General features: G+C 38.4%; 1 protein-coding gene across 3 annotated transcripts in view; it reads left to right on the top strand.

Annotated features, from left to right (window-relative positions):
• Positions 1 to 4,698: 4,698 nt before the first annotated feature.
• DNAJC24 (DnaJ heat shock protein family (Hsp40) member C24) overlaps positions 4,699 to 21,087 on the top strand; it is a 43,246-nt gene continuing 26,857 nt past the window's right edge. For all 3 annotated transcript variants that reach the window (XR_012660816.1, XR_012660815.1, XM_075094923.1), the window contains exons 1-2: positions 4,699 to 4,803; positions 6,205 to 6,345. Coding sequence is in view for 1 of the 3 variants with exons in the window: in XM_075094923.1 (XP_074951024.1) it covers positions 6,238 to 6,345 (108 nt within the window). In the remaining 2 variants the exon portion in view is untranslated. The remainder of the gene's footprint in view (positions 4,804 to 6,204; positions 6,346 to 21,087) is intronic.

The raw sequence follows: 21,087 nt of genomic DNA, 5'->3' as shown, positions 1-21,087 counted from the left end.
TTTTAATATCTTGATAAAAAAGAAGCCCTACAGGGTTGAAAAAATTACTTTATCTTTTGCAGACAAAAAATTGTTCCCAAAAGACAGAATTCAGAATTTTCACTTACATCAAGTCAGCTTTCTACTATAGCTCTGACAGAAAACTTCATCTGAAAAAAATTCTTCTCACTGTACTGTCTTAAACAGTCAGAATGAGAACAGCACACCAGAAGGAGTATCAGTGAGACCCCATAGTGAAATACTGTATTATTAATTGCCAAATTAATTAATTACTCTTACTAATTGACACTTTTAGAAGTTGGAAAAATGAAGAAAGAACAACTTTAAAAATCATTTAAGCCAAAATACCTATCTATGCATGAATTAAACATGCTCAAGCTCTTAAATGTATATTAAAAAAAAATTCATTGCTTGCTTATGCTGGTATATATCAGATACTAAAACACCATAGTTTAAGGCAAAAGGTGTAAGAAGAATTGATGTCTGGAAATAGAAGCCAGGCAAATTCAAGTTTAGAATTAGAGACAATTTTTAACAGTACAATGATTAGCTGGTGAAGCAGCCTTCTCACAAGTGGCGGATTTTCCAGCTTTTAATATTGACAGTCAGACAGAATTTACTGGACCCAGAACAGACCAGGTGATCTAGCACTTTCTTTGGGCTTTATTCCCATGAATCCTATTTCTTCTCAGCTGCAAGACAAACAGGAAAGCAGAAAAGACTAGGCTTTCAGAAAACCATTAATTAAATAAACAAGTGAGCCGACAGACTAATTCAGGTGTAGTGCTTTGTATCAAGAGCACTACAGTGTATACTGACATATTTGTCCAGATAGGAATTATACCAAATAACTTTGTCTTTCCAACTATAAAAATTGATTTGTTGCAAAAATTGTAATTTCTCAAATATTTTGAGTATTCGAGATGCTAAGTAATTTTAGAAAGACTTGCCCTCTGAATTTTTATATAACCGGTGCATCGCTCTTCTGTACACATATGTAGCAATTAAAACCAATACAAACAAAGAAAGCTAAAAAGCTTTACTACTCTGAACAACAGTTTGAAAAATAACAATTGTCTACAGAAGTAAAAAATGTAGTTAAAATTGAAAAAGTCTGGATGTTTTAACAATTACTTAAAAGAATAAAATAACAAGGGGCCACTACACCATTTGTACTCATTTTTAATTGTATTAATAGGTACACAGCAGTCCAGTTAATTCCTTAAATAATTTTTCCTCTACTATGACAACACAATATCATGTGACAGTTTTAAATAAAGGTCTACTAAAATTTTAAATTTTCTCACTAAAATGTCTAACATACCCAACCTGCATATAAAATGTCTTACACTAAACAAGACAAGAAAACTTTTTAACATTTTTAGGTGTCCAGCTCCAGTGAAGTTAATAGCACCTATCCATTCTCACATAATGATTTGTTTAAGCAACTAATGAAGCCTGGTTTCCTACAGACACAGGGCCCGTAACTCTCATTCTGGGACAACAGTCCCAGATCTTCTCCATAACTTCATTGTCTCTCTCCACACATCCCACACTTTCACAGTAAGTCCCTTACAGTAAGTGCCATGTCACTTCCCTGCCTTTGTTTTGCTGTCAGAAGGGGAAAAGGCAGCAAATCCTACCGCTGGTTTGAACTACAGGCTGACTTACCAGACAGTACCTGCCAAAATCAATGGGTAGCATTTGAGTTCACTCTGCTTTGCCCTGCTCTCTCTCCTCGACACACCCATTTGATTTTAACAAATCTTGATGATTTGCTGATCAACAGCTTCAAGAGTCATTACGAACAGACAGAATATGATTATCAAAGACCAACCCAACCATAACATTGTGATTTCTGAAACTCGATAGATTAAAATTAAAAGAGATACTGAGACACAAAGACAATAATTCCAGACAAGGCCAGATAATCCTGCAGTAATTTCATTTCATAGTTTATGCATTTTGCAGCCCATGAACACCAAACCTTTATATTAAACAGCCTATTTTCTTTTACTTTGGCATGACTGCTGAACATGCACAGAAAAGAATGAAGGTTTCACCTCTCCAATATTGTTCCACTGACTTCAGAGATAATTCCTTAACATTTATAGTTAATTTTATATTGAACAACTAATTAAAGATAATTATATTATTGAATACAAGTGCTCACAATCTCTCAAGTAAGTCTGACTTTAAACTACGTTACAAGCTGGCTTCAGGCACCAATCCTTTAAAGAGTTAAAACGGAAAAACTCTAAATGCAACATTTAAGAATTTTGGGCATAAAGAATAAAAAATGGATACTGTAAATATATCCAGTGTGTAACAGGATATTAGCTATTTGTGGTAAAAGCACAGGTTTAGTAACCAATCTCCAAGACATCACCACATCTTTTACAAATCTCTTTTAAATTTCCCCCCCTTCACAACAACAGTACTTGTTCACATATGAGCTGCAATCAATGGCTGAGGGAAATACATCACATTCTGTGGGCCATTCCAAGTTATAGGTGGGCTGATGATAAGCCAAAATGAAGAAGGTAACTCCTGCAATCATACTGAAACCTCTGCCTGAGAGGTAAATTCTAATTTCAGAAGGGACTGTGTAAACTAACTCACACTTGATACATCTCATCTAGAAATAAATGATTTCAGTGAAATATGTAATTACCCGCACTGGTGCTGCAGAAGCTAACACTGTATTGACAGAAGGAGCTGGATTGTTCCAGGGCTCATGTATGTACTGCCCAAGTGCAAAGACAAGTCTCTCTCACTTTTGACAACTATACACACTCACGTTACAAATTTGACCTCACCTACAAAAGTGCAGAAAAGGGTAAAACACTAACCTACGGACTATTTTGTAGAGACATAGATGACCAGGGTAGACAAAAGTCAGGCTGATGCACAGGTCTTGAGTGGTTTTGCAGAGTAGATCTTTTTCTTACCTACCCAGAAAGTCTCTTGATTCTCTATCACACATGTTAAAATTTTGTTTAAATTCTCCACGTTTATTGTTCAGCCCCAATTGTCCCACACCCTTCCTGTACCGGTGGTTAATGAGAACAATATTCCAGAACAACACTCCCAGTTCTTCCAACCAATGTCCATGCAGCCTAGCTGCTGCTCTACTTGAACAGTTCAAAGGGTACGAAAAATGACAAAAAGTTGCTTTAATTCTATCATGTCACATTAAAATATTGCTAGGAGATGTATGCTACGCATTTAAAGGCATAATGTGACCTGACTTTGTCTAGACTAGTATTTAGGGAGTTTGCTAACTAAAATTGACTGAGATGGCAAAAACTGAAGTCTATAGCACCAAACTAAGCTTTTTTTTTTTCTTTCTTTCTTTTTCCAAGAGGAATTGTCTTCATATATCACAGAATCACAGAATGGTCAGGGTTGGAAGGGTCCTCTGGAGATCGTCTTGTCCAAACCCCCTGCTTGAGCTGGCACACCCAGAGCAGGGGCACAGGACCGCGTCCAGGCAGGTTTTGAATGTCTCCGGGGAAGGGACTCCACACCCTCCCTGGGCAGCCTGTGCCACTGCTCTGGCACCCACACAGGAAAAAAGTTTTTCTCATATTTAACTGGAACTTCCTGTGTTCCAGCTTGTGCCTGTTGCCCCTTGTTCTGTTGGGCACCACTGAAAAGAGTCCAGTCCCATCCTGACACCCACCCTTTAGATATTTATATAAGCATTGATGAGATCCCCCCTCACTCTTCTCCAGGCTGAACAAACCCAGGACTCTCAGCCCTTCCTCATAAGAGAGATGCTCCAGCCCCCTGATCATCCTGGTAGCTCTCCACTGGACTTAAGCAGTTCCACGTCCTTCTTAAACTGGGGAGCCCAAAACTGGGTACAGCACTCCAAATGTGGTCTCACTAGGGCAGAGTAGAGGGGGTGGATAACCTCCCTCGACAGCTGGCCACACTCCTTTTAATGCATCCCAGAAAACCATTACGTAATATACAACTTTAAAAAGTCTGCTTCCTGAGCTTAATTTCTTTCATTAGGAGGATGTTCTTCCTTCCCCTTTAGGGCAAGCACTTTCATGAAAGAAACTATCTCCTCTTTCCGCTCACAGGGTCGGGACAACTCGTATGGGCGGCGAGGAGGAGGCCGGGCAGCCCCGTTCCGCCCGCGGTCCCCTCCCCACACCCGGCCCGCCCGGAGCCGCCGGGCACAGAGAGCCCGACCCCACGCCAAGCCCATCGCGGGGTGTTGGCGGGCGCCGTGCCCCGGTGCGGGAGCTAAGCTGTGTCTCCGGGGCGGCGCGGCGCGGGGGGTAGGCCCGCGACGAAGGAAGGCGAAACGGCCCAGTGCCCGCGGGTCCCCCCGCACCTGCGGGCAGGTTCCCTGAAGGGAGAGGTGGTGCCGGGCAGGCCGTACCGGGGGAGGGAGAACACGACGGACCCCGGTGTCTCCTTGCACCTGCAAACGGAATCCCTGAAGGGAAAGGAGGGGTGAAAAGCCGTCCGCTCTCACCCGGGCCGGGAAGGAGCGCCGGAGAGCGCCCGGCCGTTACTCACTGACCCCAGCGGCAGCCGCACAGCTCTGGAGCGCCGCTGGTCGCCATAGAAACGGCGTCGGGCCTCAGCGGCGGCTCCGCTTCCTACCGGTGCCAACGCCACAACTTCCCGGGCGGAAACAAGGATCGAGGCGCCTTAAGTCACATGCACCGCTGTCCTCTGCCACGCTAAAATCGCAGAGCGCCACTCAGCGGGACTGTTTCCCGCCGGATGAGTTATGGAGAACACCGGCGCCTCCGTCGGCGGGCCGGCGGTGCGGGGCAGGTGGGTGCTCGCCGTTGTCGCGGGGGCTTCAGCGGGAGGGGGCGGCCTGTAATGGCTGCAGTGGGGGAGGGTTCCCGCGCGTGCTGGTCCCCCGTGCTGAGGCGGCGTGGCGGCGGTGAGAAGCCCCCAGCCGCCTCCCTGGCCTTCCTCCAGGAGTCCTGCCGGTCCCCCCCACCGCAGCGGAGGCCCGGCCGGCGCGGGGCCGCTGCTCTGGGCTGGGCCCCGGCGTCGGGCTGCGGCGGGGAAGCGCGGCCCCGGGCAACTCTCGCCTTTTCGAGTGTTTTTAAAAGCCCGTGCGGGTGCCCTAGGGAGAAAGGGGCCCTGGTGGAGAGGGGCGGGGCGGGCCTGCCTGCCTGGGAAGGGGGGGAGGTACCGCCCTGCAGGCGGCGTGCCCTCGACCTGGTTGGACCTCTGCCACGTTTGGAAAGCACGCTTTTCTTCTGCCGTGAAAAAAAGGATTTGTTCTGAAGTGGTGGAAGTCACCAGAAACTGGGTCTAGTAGTGAAATGGGAAAAAATTTTTTTCTTTCTTTCTTTGGACAACAGAAAAAGACTTACGAAACTTGCGAACTTGAGAAACTTGTCCCTACTGAGAGATTTCTTAACAGAAAATTCATGACATATCAGCTACTACAAGCTTGGGATTTCAGTATGCCCAAGAATCTGCTTGAAGCTCAATCGTTACTGTGCTGTTACTGGCATTTAATTCTCCCGTTTATTTTTTTCATTCTGGGTCATTAGGTTGATGATAGATGGCCAAAAATAAACAGCACCCAAGTAGTTAGGTTTTACTTAGCCGCCTGTGCTAACTTCATATGCTTTTGTTCTTTTTTTGTTTGTTTTTGTATGCTTTTCTACTTTAAGATTAAAAAAGTTAAGCCTTCTTACCCAGTAGGATGAAGGATGGTCTATATTGCGAATATCATTGTGTAAAATGCAGGCCATACCTTTTTGTTTTCTTGTACGTATCTCATTCCAGAACTGACAAAATGTCACACTTCCCTGTACTTCATTTTTTCATATAAGTACAGTATTGCTTCAAAATAAAAAGTATATCTTTTTAAAAGTGTATCTATAAAAAGTGTATATATAGCATGGGTAGGTTCAAAATAGGTCAGATGGTTGAAACGCAAATTATTTTAAAGGAGTGTGGACAGCTTCTGAAGGAACTGGGACAGGAAATACGGCTTAACTTAAGTCACTTCATGTATGACAATCTATGGGATGGAATGGCCATGTGAATTAAGTTGATTTTTTGCACTATAGATCTTATGTAGGGGTAGATGTGCTGGAGGGTGCAATCTATTTCATGATCCTGTAGTTTGTCACATTTCCTCATTTTGCTTTTTGTAACTGTTTCTCTTTCAAATTGTAGTTACATTTATCTGATTTTCTTACACAGTGCTAATGAAGTAATTTCAAAGCCATTCAGACTATGGCCTTTGGAAGGATAACACAAAAGGACTGGTACAAAATCCTGGGTGCGAAGCCATCGGACAGTCTGGCAGAGCTAAAACAGAAGTACCAAAAACTTGTTTTATTAGTAAGTATGTTTTTGTTATTTAAGATGTGCAAAAACAAATTTTATAAATGAATAAGATAATAATTGCAGGGTTTGCTTTTACTTTTTTTTAATAAATGTGATTAATCAGAGTGTGTTTATAATATTAATTCACTGAGGCTGGTTTGAGTTTGAAATAAATGTCTGGAGTTTGAGTTATCATTATATTTTGCAAAACGGGGTTTTGATGTTCTGGTTCCAAAAAGCTGATGTGTCTCCCAGCTTTGCTAAACACTCATGAATGAACTGAGCCAAATACTTGTCCATCAGGTGCTGGATAACCAGGCACACAAGTCAAAAAAGGTCATTGTTTGTAGCACATAGCCATAAATGTGCTAACTGATACTCGTAATATTTACTATCACGCATGCAGTTGCGGTGCGCTGATTGCAACCATTTAATGTATAAAGGCCAGGTGCAAAGAGCAAAAAGTTCTTCTTGACAGGCTGCAGTAATGGAATAGAAAATGTATAGGAGGAAAATATTTTAATATCAATTTTATTTGAAAGCTTCTGGTGCATTTTTGTGGAGTCATGTTTTTGGCCATGCATGAAGACTTGATGTTCTTTAAATTATCTTAATTTTTCCTGTACTCCTGGTATGCATGTATAAGAATCTCAGAGCTTTACCAGATTACTTTGTATGGTTCTTGGTTCTTCTGTTTTACTCCTTCCCCTGAATTCAGGCTTTTTGCTCAAAAGATGCTTTGGCCTGGCTTTCTGAGGAAGATGGGGTGTGTTGTTTTGATACTGTTGACCATTTTCAACCAATTTTGATAAACAAATAGAAGTCTTAAGATAACTAAATTCCTAAGTTTCTGAAAAACTGGCAACCTGGTAGAGAAGGAAGGTGAGCAGAACTCAGTTTTTATATATTCCTTTAGGCAGCTGCTAGCTAGAATGTCAGTATTGGCAGGGCATTAGAAAGTGCATGAATGGCTAATCTTTCTTGGTTTGAGGTGTCCAAATGAATGTTGATAAGAAGTTGGGACTTTTAAGTGAGGTAAAGAGAATGCCAGTCAGTGGGAGACTGGGTTTTTGAGCTGAAATAAATTCATGGGTTGGTTTTTTGTTTGTTAGGTTTTTGTTTGGGTTTGTTTTTTTGGTTTGGGTTGGCATTTTTATTTTATTTTTATTGCTAGCCTCTGTGCAAACTGTTTTAAAGGGCACTTCACCAGTATGAAATATATTCCAAATTTAAACATTATGATACTCTTCATTTGAATTTGCTAAGTCATCCTGCTTACATCTATACTTTCTCAGTGCTTCCTGCTAACTTCTTTGTCTGAAACTGATCTGTGTACTTAGAGTGTTAAGTTTTGACACTTTACAAGATGTTTGCATGCAGATACATGACATAAATCTTTTGCTTCTCACTATTAAACATTAGAAGAATCAATGTAGGAGAGTGCCTTGGAAACCAAGCTTCTCAGTTCCACTCTTAACAGAAAGAGCTCTTTTCTTGGGCCGCCTAATGTTTTTTGTTTTACTGAATTACTAGTAAAATGTGAATAAAATATTAATAATGATCTGTTTGTTCTTAATGAAAACAATAGGGGACTGCAGTGTAAAACCTTCAGATAGGAGGCTGATTTAAACTGAGTACTGTAATGGAATGAATATATTTCTTTCACTGTGAATCTGTGTATAATAATGGCATTAAAATCATATGTAAAGTATTGTTTAGAGCTGTTCGCCACAGAACTGAAACTACGTAGTGCCTTTCCTATATGAGGTTTTGGGGTTTTTTTATTAAACTGACCCTTTGTGTTACCACATTGTACTTTCATGTAATTATTCTGATGTGTGTGAAGTGAGAATCGTTGGAGATTATAACTGTTTGTAGTTTTAGAAGATGAAAAGATTATTTTAATATACAAGCTTTTCTTTAGAACCTGTGTATTTCCAAACTGAATGGTTAGTGCTCTTTATTTGAAAAGTCAGTGAGAAATGTTAGAGAAAATACAGATATTTCTCTCTCTCTCTCTCCCCATCCCTTTTGTGATTTGGCTCGGCATTCTTTGGTATCAGTGGTGGATCTCTCTTTCTGACTAGAAGCCACACTGATGTTTACTTGTAGGTGTCTTCTGCAAGGCAGACCTTCTGCTGGTCTGTTGTTGTTGCCATATGTCCTGTCTCTATTAGTCTTTTTATTTTAACTGAACTGTTAGATTCCATTTGTTTGCCTACTTACTAATACTGCATCTAACACAGTCAGTCTAAAGTCTTCAAAAGCATGGGAGTAATAAAATAACAATTGTTTTTATGCACCTTAAACTCGTTGGCTGTAGGAGTGACTGGAGGCTACGCTACATACCTTCACTAAAAGGTGTTCATACAGCACATAGCTACAGTGTAGAAGTTATTGCCACAGATGATGTTGAGTCCAAGGGGTTCCAGGGTTGAAAAAGTTGTAAGACTTCCATGAAAGAAAAGCCTGCATGGCATGTTAACACAAAAAAATACTCCAATTCAGAGATTCATGAGCTATGGACTTCCAAATTGGTGGAAATTGTAAGGGAGGCGTTGCTGTATGTTTTTGTCTTATCCTGATACTATTCCCTAGGCATCTGCTCGTCATTGTTAGTAAAAAGCCTAGCACTGGCTGGACCTTGTCTCACCTGTTGTGCCCTATTCAGGTGAAGTAACTCCCTTGCTCCCCAAGTAGAACTTGTATATAGAGCTCTTGGTAGCTTCACACCTCTGACAAAGTGCTCCTTTGGGTTTTCTAAAGCTGTTGTTGGAAACTGTGGTAGAAGTAACAGTAGTATTGGTGTGGGCAGAGAACACATCTACATGCAGGTATTTTTATGTACTGTGGTAGTAGTCAGTTATCAGAGTAAATCCAGTTTAGAAGCTGGACTAGCCATGTATTGCCTCTTAAAAAATTTCATGAGAAATTATATAGTCAGTACAGAAAGTTTTCTGGGTTATGTGTAGCAGCATAAGTTAACCTTCTGAAGAATTGTACTGTGATAATTACCTTAAGATCCAAAAGTTTATAGGGCAACTTGAATCTTGAATACCAATTGCAATTAATATGACATTGATTCTGTAATAATGAATATTCTGATCACAGATGTTCATTAGCATCCAGCATAATAGATGGTGGAATTTATTTTTTAAAATAAATCTGCTGTTAAAATACAAATGGCAAATGTCTGAGTCCAAACCTTCTTCAGATGATCCCCAGTGCTTCATGTTGAGCATTTGCTTTTTGCCATCTGCTATTTTCTGTTTGTCAACACATGTATGCTTAGCATCTTGAACGAACAGGCAGATGTAAATTTCTAAAGCTAGAAAGAGTTGGAGATCTTGCCATATGTCATCCAAAAGATAACTATATTTGTAGTTAAATCTCAGGACTGGAATGAATAACACAAAGTGGCACTTGATTAAAAATTGTTGAATTGTAGGTTTGTAAGAATGATTTCATAAGGCTGAATTAGCTTAAAACTGATTCATTTTTAACACAGAACTTGTTTTTGTCAATTCTAACAAGTTGATGATGGAAAACATTAATAACCCATAACAAATAAAACTGTGCTTACACACTCTACTGGAGTGAATACATTTACTTACCATTTTGCTATATTTTGCTTATTTTTTTCTTTTGGTCAGGTCACAACATACGTTTAAGTGAATTATTTTTACTACAGACAATGTCAATTCTGTCTTTAAGAATAGTATTACTTTCATACAGAAAATAGCATGTTTGGCCTAAAAGTAGTGATTTTTTTTTAGTCAGTATTTTTTTCTTCTCACCTTCTAAGTATATAAGTAAAAGTTCATATTTCTAAGATTTTCTTACAGCTTAATGAAACTTATTTTTGTGTAGTTATGTTACTGATACCTGGATCATCTTGATACTTTATTATTGTAAAAATCAGTGGCAGCTGAAGATGTCAGACTTCTGGGCACAAGATGTGTGTGACACTGGCAATTTTATAAATAGCTTATTTTTAAAACAAAATCAAACTTTTGTGTGTGCTGCCTGGTACTCCGCTCTCTTCTCTAGCACAGAGCTTCAGCCAATACTTCTGAAAGAAAAAAAAATTACAGATACATATTTTGTAACCAGCATAGCTCAGTGTAAGGATTCCTTGATTGGCTGGTGTAGGTTCATGCTGAAGTACTTTCTGAAGCACAGACGACTTGCACACTCTGAAAGGAATCACTCTGAGAAGTAATATGCTAAGTAGTAGGAGTTCAGTCTTTAACCTTCTGTCCTTGGAACATGCTGATGAGTTTGAGGTGTTTGGGGTACATATAGCCTTTTATCCGCGTGTACATACACATTAGTTCCAACAAAAAGATTTCTTAAATGGATAAACCGGTTTTATGATCTATACTTAGATTTTCAAGGAGTCTGTGCAGCTTTTAGGAAGGACAGTGCTTATGTTGCACTTCTGAATGTGTAGAAGATTAACAGAGGATGAAATTAGAGTAACAAAAATAGGATATTGGGGGGGGGATTATACCACCTTATTTTTGGCAGGTTTTATATCTTGTTTTGGTCTAGCACTTTGTGGTCAAAGAACGAGTTGCCAGAGTGTTTTCAAATTTTTATGTAGCTGCTCTATATCGGAAAACTGCTTTTTACAGGGAATAAAGTCACCAAACACCTAAGCTTTGTCTAGCTGAAAATCAGGCATCTGTTCCTATTGATGCTGATGATATTATAGGATACCTTTCAACTGGAAAAAAAATTATTGTGCAGGAAAATTATATGCTGCTATTACAATGTGTGCCCTAATCTTAAAGAAAATCCATGTAATTTGAGCAGGGAGTATGCAGGAATCTCTTATTTTTAATATGGTAAGGAAATAAAATGTGCCATTTAACACATAGTGTGACAAATATTATCCTTCTATCAGAAGTGGTGGTGTGTATATAGAAATATGGACAAAGTGTTAAGGTGATCGCTTAATCTGTTTGAAAGCATCAGGCATGGGTGAGAGTGACTCTCAGCAGCATTAAAAAAGGATATTAATAGAAATTTAATTTAATGAAGTAAAATAACTTCAAGGAGAGATTGTTCCATTGAGCTTGTGTAGAGGAAAGGCATATGTCTCTTTGGAGAGGAAAAAAAAATCCGTTGTATCTTATCAGTTTTATGTACACATCTGAATTCTGCAATCATAAGAAATGCAGAGTGTATTTACATAAGGATCTGCTTCCATGATTGTTGTGTTAAAGTTTGTTCCAAAATAAATTCAGTGTTACTCCTGAAAGCACTTGCCTACTGAGGAACTTTCATCTTGACTTTAAGTTGAGAATTTGGATTTTTAAAATACTTTCAGCTTTGTATCAGAAATCTCATAATAATTCTTTTCTTAATGAAAGTTACACAGTGTATGTATTTGGTTTTTTAATAGCTTTTGCAAGTTTTTAGTTTGAATAGCAGCATCCTTGTTAGAGATACTTAACAGGTCATCATGCTTAGCTAACTCTAGTTTCAGCTAACTTGTAGAAAATTGATTTTGTAATTTGTCAGTGTAAATAGGACAAGTTCAGTGCAGCCTGGTTGCAGCTTGACTGAAGTTAATATTGCAACAGAGAGGGAGATGAGCCACTAAGTTTGACGCAAAGGACTATTGTTAACGCTCTAGGTAGTTTTATTTTGAGCTGTTCTTTACATCTGATTTACTACTTAAGACCTTAATAAAATACAAGGAGGCATATTGTCAAGTTGGGAATTGGAAAATTGGTTATTAGCTTATGTAGTATATAATGAACCTCAGTGTTCCAGATGTCACTAGTTCAAGCAGCTTGATTAGCCAGGTCATGATCATGCTGATGTTCCTGCTGCTGTTTAAGCTATGAGACCTCTTGTTCAATTCATCTACCTGTTCTTTTGTGGTGGTGGTTTTTTTTTTCTCTCTCTTACACAGAGGTCATTACGCTATTCAGTAAGTCCAAAGAACAGGTATTTCCCCTGGCAATGCTCATGTTGCACTTCTATCAATCTGAACGGTCTCGCAAATTTGTTGCACGTGTCAAGATAGTACTTAAAAGCCAGCCGTTCTGGAGATGCACGATGCTGCCACATGCAGTGATACAGACTGGCACCTCGAGCCACAGCTCCTGCTCGCTCGGTCGGAATTGTGGGAAGCTGTAATGCTGGTGGCAGTTGGTCCTTGGGCCTTACACACTCTCTGAGGGTAACTGGCCAATGGGAGCATGTGTTCTGCACAATTAGGCAGCTGGCTGATCAAATGAAATGCAGTGATTAACCAATTAGTGCTCTGATTGGTCAGTAACCAGCTGGAAGGCGTACTCCAGACACATTCTATCCAAGAACAAGCTTATCCTGACTTGTGGAAGGGATGGGAGAAGAGCAGTCGTGGATGTTAGTGAAGAGAAAAAGGGTACAGTGGTAGGCAAGGGGCCGTGTAACAACATTGGTACAAAGTCTGCAGTGCTCCTTTATTAGAGGTGGGTGTCTGCTGTGCCTCAGGCCATAAGGAGCGGTCTGACTTTGTATTATTTTGTAATAAAAAAGTGTAATTTTTTTATAATCACTTTAAAAAAATGTAGGTGAATGTTAACAAGTGGATGGTGTGAACATCCCTATAGTAGAAAGTTATTTTTAGCTATTATATAGGACATTAGAAAATAAGCTAGCAAGTAAGGTGTTGCTTATCCAAGTAGTTCATCCAGTTGTGAAAGTAACATTAGTTTGGAAAACTGTTTCTAAATTTAAGCTGTTTACTTACTAGGCTATCATCTATAGTTTGTTATGATTAGCAGCTTCGGATACTTCCTCCTTTGTACTTTTAAGGTACATAAGAACATAACGGGCATCAGGCAATTTAAATATGAGATTCAGCTAATGTGTGCTTGGCATTTAATGTCATTTATGTTCTGCAAAGGAGTCTGATGTCTCATTTGAACATTTTGTGCACTGGTTATAAAAGTTACTGGTTGTAACAATGTATTAAAAATAGAATCTACACTGTCTTTGGTAGACTTTTTTGTGAGAGGTTTTCCATATGCACTGTGTCCTGAGGTAGTATAAAATTAAAATTCTGGTTAAAAATAAAATCTCAAGTACTAGCTTATTAAATTCCATGAATATGTTTCTTTTCTTAAGATTGGCAAGTGTTCTTTCAGCACTTCTGAAGACATGTTGAAGTAGTTTTATATTGCATGGTCTGCTTTATATCTTGCTTCAGGAATGAGATGTCTGAAATAAAAATCATGTAGTGAAAGATATGAATTAAAGCACAGAGAAGGAAGCTAAAAAGACCAGCAGAATGTTTTCACATAAGTAAATGTTCTGATTATTCTGACGTTCAAGCGGTCACAGTCAAGAGCACTTTGAGTTGTTCAACATTTTCAAATCAGACTCTCTATTTAAGTGCCTACTTCTGAAATTTTAAGCACTGGGTCAATTATTTAAAGAAGCTCCAATCCCAGAACATGAGTTTGAAGGATAATAAATGGTAAGGGTAGGATCAATCATCTCGAAATAACTGTGTTTATATAAGGATCTCTTATTGCTATTAAATGAAATTGACCACATTTGTGTTGCATCTGAAACAGTTATTAGATTTTTTTTTAAAATGTTATAGTATGATGCAGTACCTTGAAAAGACTAGTGTTTTGCGGACTTCTGGGTTTGTGGGTTGGGGTTTTTTTTGGGGGGGTGTGGAGGGGTGTTGGGGGTTTTTTTTAGATTTAAATAAATTGTCTGTGTAATTTTGTCATATTTTAAAATACATGATATAACTATCATGGAAACTTAGGAAAGCCCCACATTCCTTCTTTCCTTCATCTTTAAACACTTTTGAGTCAGAAAATCATGATCTGAATGATGTAAGAACTGTCCCACACCCCATGTTTTTTTTCTTCCTTGCCTCAGTTGGTCATGAATGCTTTCTCATCTCGCATTGAGCCCAAATGGTCAGGAGACATAAGTTCATTTGAACGGAATTAATACATAAGCGAATTCTATTCCAGAAGGGCTGTCTTGTAGGACACTTTGTAGATACCTTGTATTGTTATAGTACAAAAGTTCAGCTTTTTTGTTGTAGTCATTTGGATAAACTATCTGTCATTTAATTTTCAGTATGTTAAAAGTAGCACTTTAAGGCTGAAAAGTCAATAGTCAGCTTTTTAAAAACTTGACCCTTTGTTGTTGTTCCTAATAAATTAACAGTAATGAAAAAATTCACAGGCTGTGTTGGATGTATAAGAATCTCCATGGTCAAAGAAGGTAAAGATGAACAAGTTTTCTGAGCAGCGTCTTAGCTAAATGTTTTTCTTTTCTTGACATAAACATTAAATAGCAACTAATGAGATGTTTGAGGAGAGGCTGAACAAGAGTTCCTCATTTAAGAGGTACTCCCCTTCTGTCAGAGCATGCCAGCAATCCAGTATTAGGTCCTACTGCTACGGAAGAGCAATGCCAAGTATGGGCTTGATAGGATTCTCTCAGTGTAACTATGGGTTCTGTAAGCGTTGCTACTGAAAGTCAAGTAATGAAAACATTGGATTGTTCCTGTACAGTTGCTGATTTCCCCTAGGGATGACCTTAGCTTTTCATCTACATATCTTGACTATTCCTTCCTAAACTGGGGAAGTTCTGTAAAGTCTTAAGACCATCTATACAGACTGCTTCTTAAGTATCAATGGCAGAAAGATCAATACTAAATTCTGTGAAGTGAGCAGAGTATGCTATTGTCACATGATTTCCTTGAGTCGTCTGGAAGGTATGTCCTTCTAGTAGTTATGAGGACACACTGTCAAAATTTTCTTTACTACAAATGAGAAATATGCCAACCATGACCAATCTCAAATTAGAAGTTAAAGTAACACCAAACATTGATCCAGATATAAATACGTCCTTTAAGCCGTCAGTGTGAGTAAATCCAGTCCAAACTAGATGCAAAGTTTATGTGATTCTATGGATTATGTTTGGAATGGTTTTTTCACTGTGGCTATGAAATTTTGAAATGACTGGTTTTTGGGGATGTTTGGTTTGTTTGTTTTACATACCAGTGTGATATCTGTGAAATTGAGTATTTTTGTAGTAGTCATAACATACGTGAGGGCCTCTGATTTTTAAGGGTTGAAACTTTTCAAGATGCATTAGACTTATTTGGTATTGCCTAAGATGCCAAATCTGTACAACAGCTGGGTGCTTCTGGAGTTGGTTTGTGGGGTTTGGGTTTTCGGGTTTTCTATTTTTTTGAATACAGTGTAACATGTTTACTAATGTGACTCTCAAATCAAGCTGGCTCATAAAAGGTAAGTGGTTTCTTCATGGGTTTTGCACCCAAATGTTTTCTAAACTGAGTGATAAATTCTGTTAATATTTAGCTTTTCCTGTCCATTTTAAAAGTATAATTCAACTGGGGCCTAACCTGTTGTTTTGAGATCATGAATGGCTTCAAATACTGTAGAGATTCTATATATATTGCTCCTAGAGATAGGGAAAGCTGAAAGAAATATTTTAAAGAAAACAAAACACCAAACACCTGCAACTTTTGAAGTGCTATGCAAGAGTTAGTTATGGTCACTAATAAATAATTGTTTAAAATAAGTTCTCTATTCTTCAAGGCCTGCTTTCCACAGTGAATTCTGCAGCTGAAGTGCCTTAGGGACTTAGATTATTTTGCATTATGCTTGAATCTGACCTCTTAAAAGTGTCTGTCTGTTTTTAGGTGTTCCAAATGAATTTGAAAGTTAATGGTATGCTTTGGTTTGAATTCTATAGTGACAGTCATCTAGGGGTGGGAGGGACAATGTAGAAACTCTGCTTTGTGCTCAGGAATTCTGAGGAAGTCGTGGGTGTCAAAATAGTTGACTTTCTTAGACTGCAGAAAGGTATTCATCTTGCAAGTCACCGTGCCAGCTGAAGACTACTGCCCTTACCTGCCTGTCCCTGCCCTTCTGCCAGATGTTACTCAGCCAGGAAGTAGCATCCTGTGGGGTTTCCTTCATCCGCTATTATACATGTCAGCTGGAAAAGTTCATGCCCATTTTTTCAGTAGCTTAAGCAATGCTGGTTGTTTTTTCTTGTAATACAATACTGGATTCTGGGGTTTGCTTTCACGTGAAGGTAGCATTTGCCTAAACTATTTTCATAACCATTTGTGTAGCTGGCATTACTCAATGACTAGGGCCACATTAACTTTTGCCAAAACAATGGAACATCATTTACCATGGCATTTAACAGCGTAAACTGTCAGCACAGGGGTCAGAAATTTAAAAAGAGGTTTTAAAATTCCCTTTTTTTTACCTTTTTACTCACGTAAGTTTTACAATGTTTCATTTCTTCTCTTTTTTCCTATGCTAGTTTTTGTCGGGGTTTTTATTGTTTTACCTTCTGCTGTGTAGCATAGTTCCCAAAAGGCTTTTTTTAAGTAGCTTTTGAGGTTCTTGGGTGGCTCATCATAGGAAAATAAGAACCATGGAAGCAGAAGACTACGAAAGGGAAGGTGTTTCTAAATATGTACTTTCTGGTAACCATAGGTTTGTTTCCTCTCCTCATTTTCATACCTTCATTAGCCAAATTAATCTTTGCTTCTAATTATACAGGTGTGTATGTACAATACACAAACATATGTACGCTACATAAACACAGAATGCAACAGTTGATTTTCTTTTATATCCGTAGAAAATGAAACTTACATTTCACTTCAGCATTGTTTGCTCAAGAGCTGAAAAGGGTGAGCAATGCGAACATTTACTGTGAAAGTTATATGAGGTAATTACTTGCTGTTTTGTCGGACTCTTCTCGGACTAAAGGGGTTAGGTCTTTCCAGAGACTGGAGAATGGCGGGGGGGGAAGGGCTAAGAGTTCATTACTTAGGTTTCTATAAGATGGAATAGTTATTGCTGCTGCAGAAGTGTAGTCTGTTTCCCTTGCCAATGCAATAGGTTATCTCTCTCGAGAAAGTTTTCAAACAAGAGTCTGCAATTACTTGTTTTTGCATGGTAGCTGGAGTGCTTTGAAGTAGCAGATTCATGGAGTGTTACCTTGAACAAAGCGGGGACCCACTGTCAGTTAAGACCAATAAGAGAATGTAAGGTCAGAATAGTAGTATCATGATACAAGCAATTGCCTTAGAAAAGGATTCTGGTCGTACCTGAGGTAATCTTTAGACTTCAGTAGTTTACTGCAGAGAATAAAGTATTTCTCATTAGAGATTTCTTCTTAGTGTAAGACCAGCTCTGCAATCACAGGACTTCTACAAGTAGCATCAGATTGAAAGTGACTGTTTCCATGGAAGTTGAAATTTACTTCTACAAAAAGTTTAGTCAGAATTACAGTGGTAATTCTGCTGCTACAGCAGTTAAAAATATCAAACAAGTATGCTAAAGATGGGCATATGGATTGGCAGCAGCCACTAAGTACAGAGGAGGAAAAGCAGATCTCTTTTCACTTGTCTCTTAGCTCAGATTTGTGCCCAATTTGACAAAAGATTAAGATTTTCCAGTGAATAATAGAACCATTCAAAAGTCTGGTCAGAAATCAAGGTTATCAACCTGTGTGATTTAAATGTGAAAGATGATGTTGTGGTAAAATTCTTGGCTTAATCAGAGAGAAGGTTGAGGAAGTTTAGAGTAAGTTTAAGCAAGGTAACTTTAAATAAAAATGCAAGATGCAAATTAATGTGTTTATGACAGTGTAATTTGTTCTACGATTTTTTTAATTCCACTTTAGAGGACTCCAGTAATTTTCAAGAATTTGCAGCATCGGATTGATGGTATCCTCTGTGTTTTCAGCTATTAGTGAATGACAGAATGTGGTCTGCATAACTGTTGCATATTGCTGTGTACACTTAATCCCAACTTTCTTTTTTATTCTGGCTATTTTTAAAATAGCAAGTTGGGTTGTCTGTGGGTGTTTTCTTTAAAAATTATTCATTATTCAAATTCCTTTTTCCTCCTCTGTGCTATCTTGATGACTCTTTGCTGCAAATACCTTGAGTCACAGCAAGTATTTCATTACAGTAACAGTTACAGCAGCAATAATATTGTCTGAAATATTTCTATTCTAATGGTTCTTACTTGTCTCAAGTTGGAGGTCTGCTGTGCTGGATGTTGTGTACAGCAGTGGTTATCTTTGGCCTGAAGGTAAGGAAAAGATTAATAATGTGTGTAAAACATGCAAGCAGCTGAATATTTTGCAGGAAGCTCAGATTGTTACTTGCTTAAAAATATGATTCTGGCAGACTGAGGAGCCAGATTAAGGAGGAAAATGGGAGAAGGATGGATACAGTTTTCACCAGCTAGTTGATCACTGAACTATGTTAGGAAAACATCACAGAACAGATAAGGTATAAGAGACTAGAAGCAGAATGAAACTGTCTTTCTTTTTCTTCAAACGAGGAACATTTCCTATGAATAAGAATCATCCTGGAGATGGATAGTGGAGGCTAGAATCAGTGTCAAAGCAGATTACAAGATCAGATAGGAGAAGGCTAAAGTTGTTAAAAAGCTTCAAGATTGTTTGTGTTTGGGGGGAAAAAGGAAGAAGAGATGAGATAGATTGAAGGAATGAATCAAGAAGATAAATTCCCTGCTGTTTTGTCTAGCTGTCTTTGGATAGACATCCTTTGGGGAGGTTTAAATCTCTATATGAAAAGATTGAATGTTACAAGGAACTCTTCACTTTCTGCTTCTCCTCTCTGCGAGGGGAAAAAGCAGGCTGCTTCCATGTTCCCTTCTAGCTTCTGTCAAGTGAGTGAACACGTTGAAAAGATTGATTGTGGGCTAGGAAGGCAAGTTTAAGACCTGGAATCATTCTTTTCATGGAAGTGAACAAGTTTCATGTTTCAGAGGGAGAACTGTTGCAAAATCACTGAAATAAGAAAAAGCACCCTCAAAGTAACTTTTTTGTATGCTGTTTTAATGTAAGACCACACCTTTTTTTTCCTTTTTTTTCTTCCCACCTTCTCCAAATACTTGCCATGTGAAACTTTTCAACACTGAATTATGCTACTTACTGAAGAGGGGGTAGTTTACAAAAAAATGTAAACGAGTGAAACCTGATCTAGTGAATGTGAATACTTTATGTGAGTATCCTAATGAAGTGTGTGTATTACAGTCCTGATACTTTTGCAGATGAAACAGGAGCCCCATATTTAGCCTACTGAACATACAACTTGCCTGTTACAGTCTTCGTGTACAGGAAAGGATATGATCATATGCGTTCAATTTAGAAATCCCTTAGGGGTGGAAATGTGAAGGAGATATTTAAAAACAGTAATAAACTTTTTGATTTGTTTGGTCTCCATTTTCATCATGCTAGTGGAGTGCAAAGAAACAATGACATGTTTTTGATGTAACCTAGTAAGCATTAGGTGGCAGTAGTGTGTTGTATTTAGCAGCTGCTTTGTCGTTTGTTTTTATCTTCTGCAATCTTCAGTGCAGTGTAATAAATAGAGAAAACACATTTATTTCTATATAGTTTTTATAAAATGCTGATTTATGGTTGTGCTGACTATGTGCCTGTAAGGGCAGCCATTGTTTGGACTCTTGTACATAGGTGGGATTAGCATACTGTAATTTCTGCACAGTATTAGTGACTTATTTTCCAAAACACAGTATCTAACAGCAATAACATTAACTACAAATATTCTGATTAGAAATATGCTGTTAATGTCTGAATTTAGTTTTGCAGCCTTTACTTTTTCATAAGCTGTTATGACTTCTGAATTTAATATAGCCTGATAGATGAAGTATGTTTTTATGCTTGTGTTTACTCTTTTTTTTTTTTCTTAGATAAAAAACAAACTTAGGCTCAAGAGAATGTTGGTGGGAACATAATTAACCTTTCAGCATAGTGGTGTTATTGTCACTCCAGATCTTAGACAAGTGTGGTTAACTTGTGACCCTTTTGGAGTTTTTTTCCCTTCAACCTTGTTTCTCACAGGTAAAGGATCTCAAGGAGTTTGGAACTGGTGCTGCATTGTATTAATTGGGCAGGATGATTAATTAATAGAAGAGCAAGAAAGTGTTGACAGAACATGCTATCTAATTAGTACCTGATGAACCATGTAGGCCATGGAGCCCAGAGTATAATGTTGCTTTAGGGTAGCTCCTATACAAGACACTTCTATGCAAAAGAAGCTTGTAGAAAAGCTAAAAAAAAAAAAAAAATTTCAGCATAGTTCCAGTGAAAGAAGTCTTTATTGCTGAAAATCTTTATCCTCCCCCATAAACTTGTGATTCTGTGAAACTTGGGGAAAGCTGGGAATACTTACTAATTCATAGAAGGAACATGTATTGAAGTATCAAACCTGTGTTTTGTACAAGCCTTACTCTTAAAAATCATGTAGACTTTTGTTTGTTTTGTCATCTTTTAAGTAAGAGGTGACCTACAAATTATGGAAATAGGTGAAATAGTTTTTTAAAAATAAACCTATATAGTTTTTCTTCCAGATTTTTGGAGTAGTAAAAGAAATGCTAGGGCAGTAAGATTTCCGGATAATTCCTGATCTTTCATGTGATAAAATGGCAAGAAAAATCATTCTAAGTTAAGAGCAGTTAGCACCACAATGCTTTGAGGGTCCATCCTAACTGGCTTTCTATTACATATTAGTTTGTAATAGTTTTTCAGTTGAAAATTAAGTAACTTTGAATTGAAAAGCTCTTTGAGTCTAGCAAGGTAGTACTGGCAGAATTACTTGGTTACTGGTAATTGGGGGGTTTCTTTTCATTTGAATAAATATATTGGTAATAAATTCATACTGTTCGTTCAGAAATA

The sequence above is a fragment of the Phalacrocorax aristotelis genome, chromosome 5 (assembly GCF_949628215.1).
Source record: "Phalacrocorax aristotelis chromosome 5, bGulAri2.1, whole genome shotgun sequence".
Classification (NCBI taxonomy): domain Eukaryota; kingdom Metazoa; phylum Chordata; class Aves; order Suliformes; family Phalacrocoracidae; genus Phalacrocorax; species Phalacrocorax aristotelis.
The sequence above is the reverse complement of the archived record's forward strand: the minus strand, read 5'-3'. Positions and strand labels throughout refer to the sequence as shown.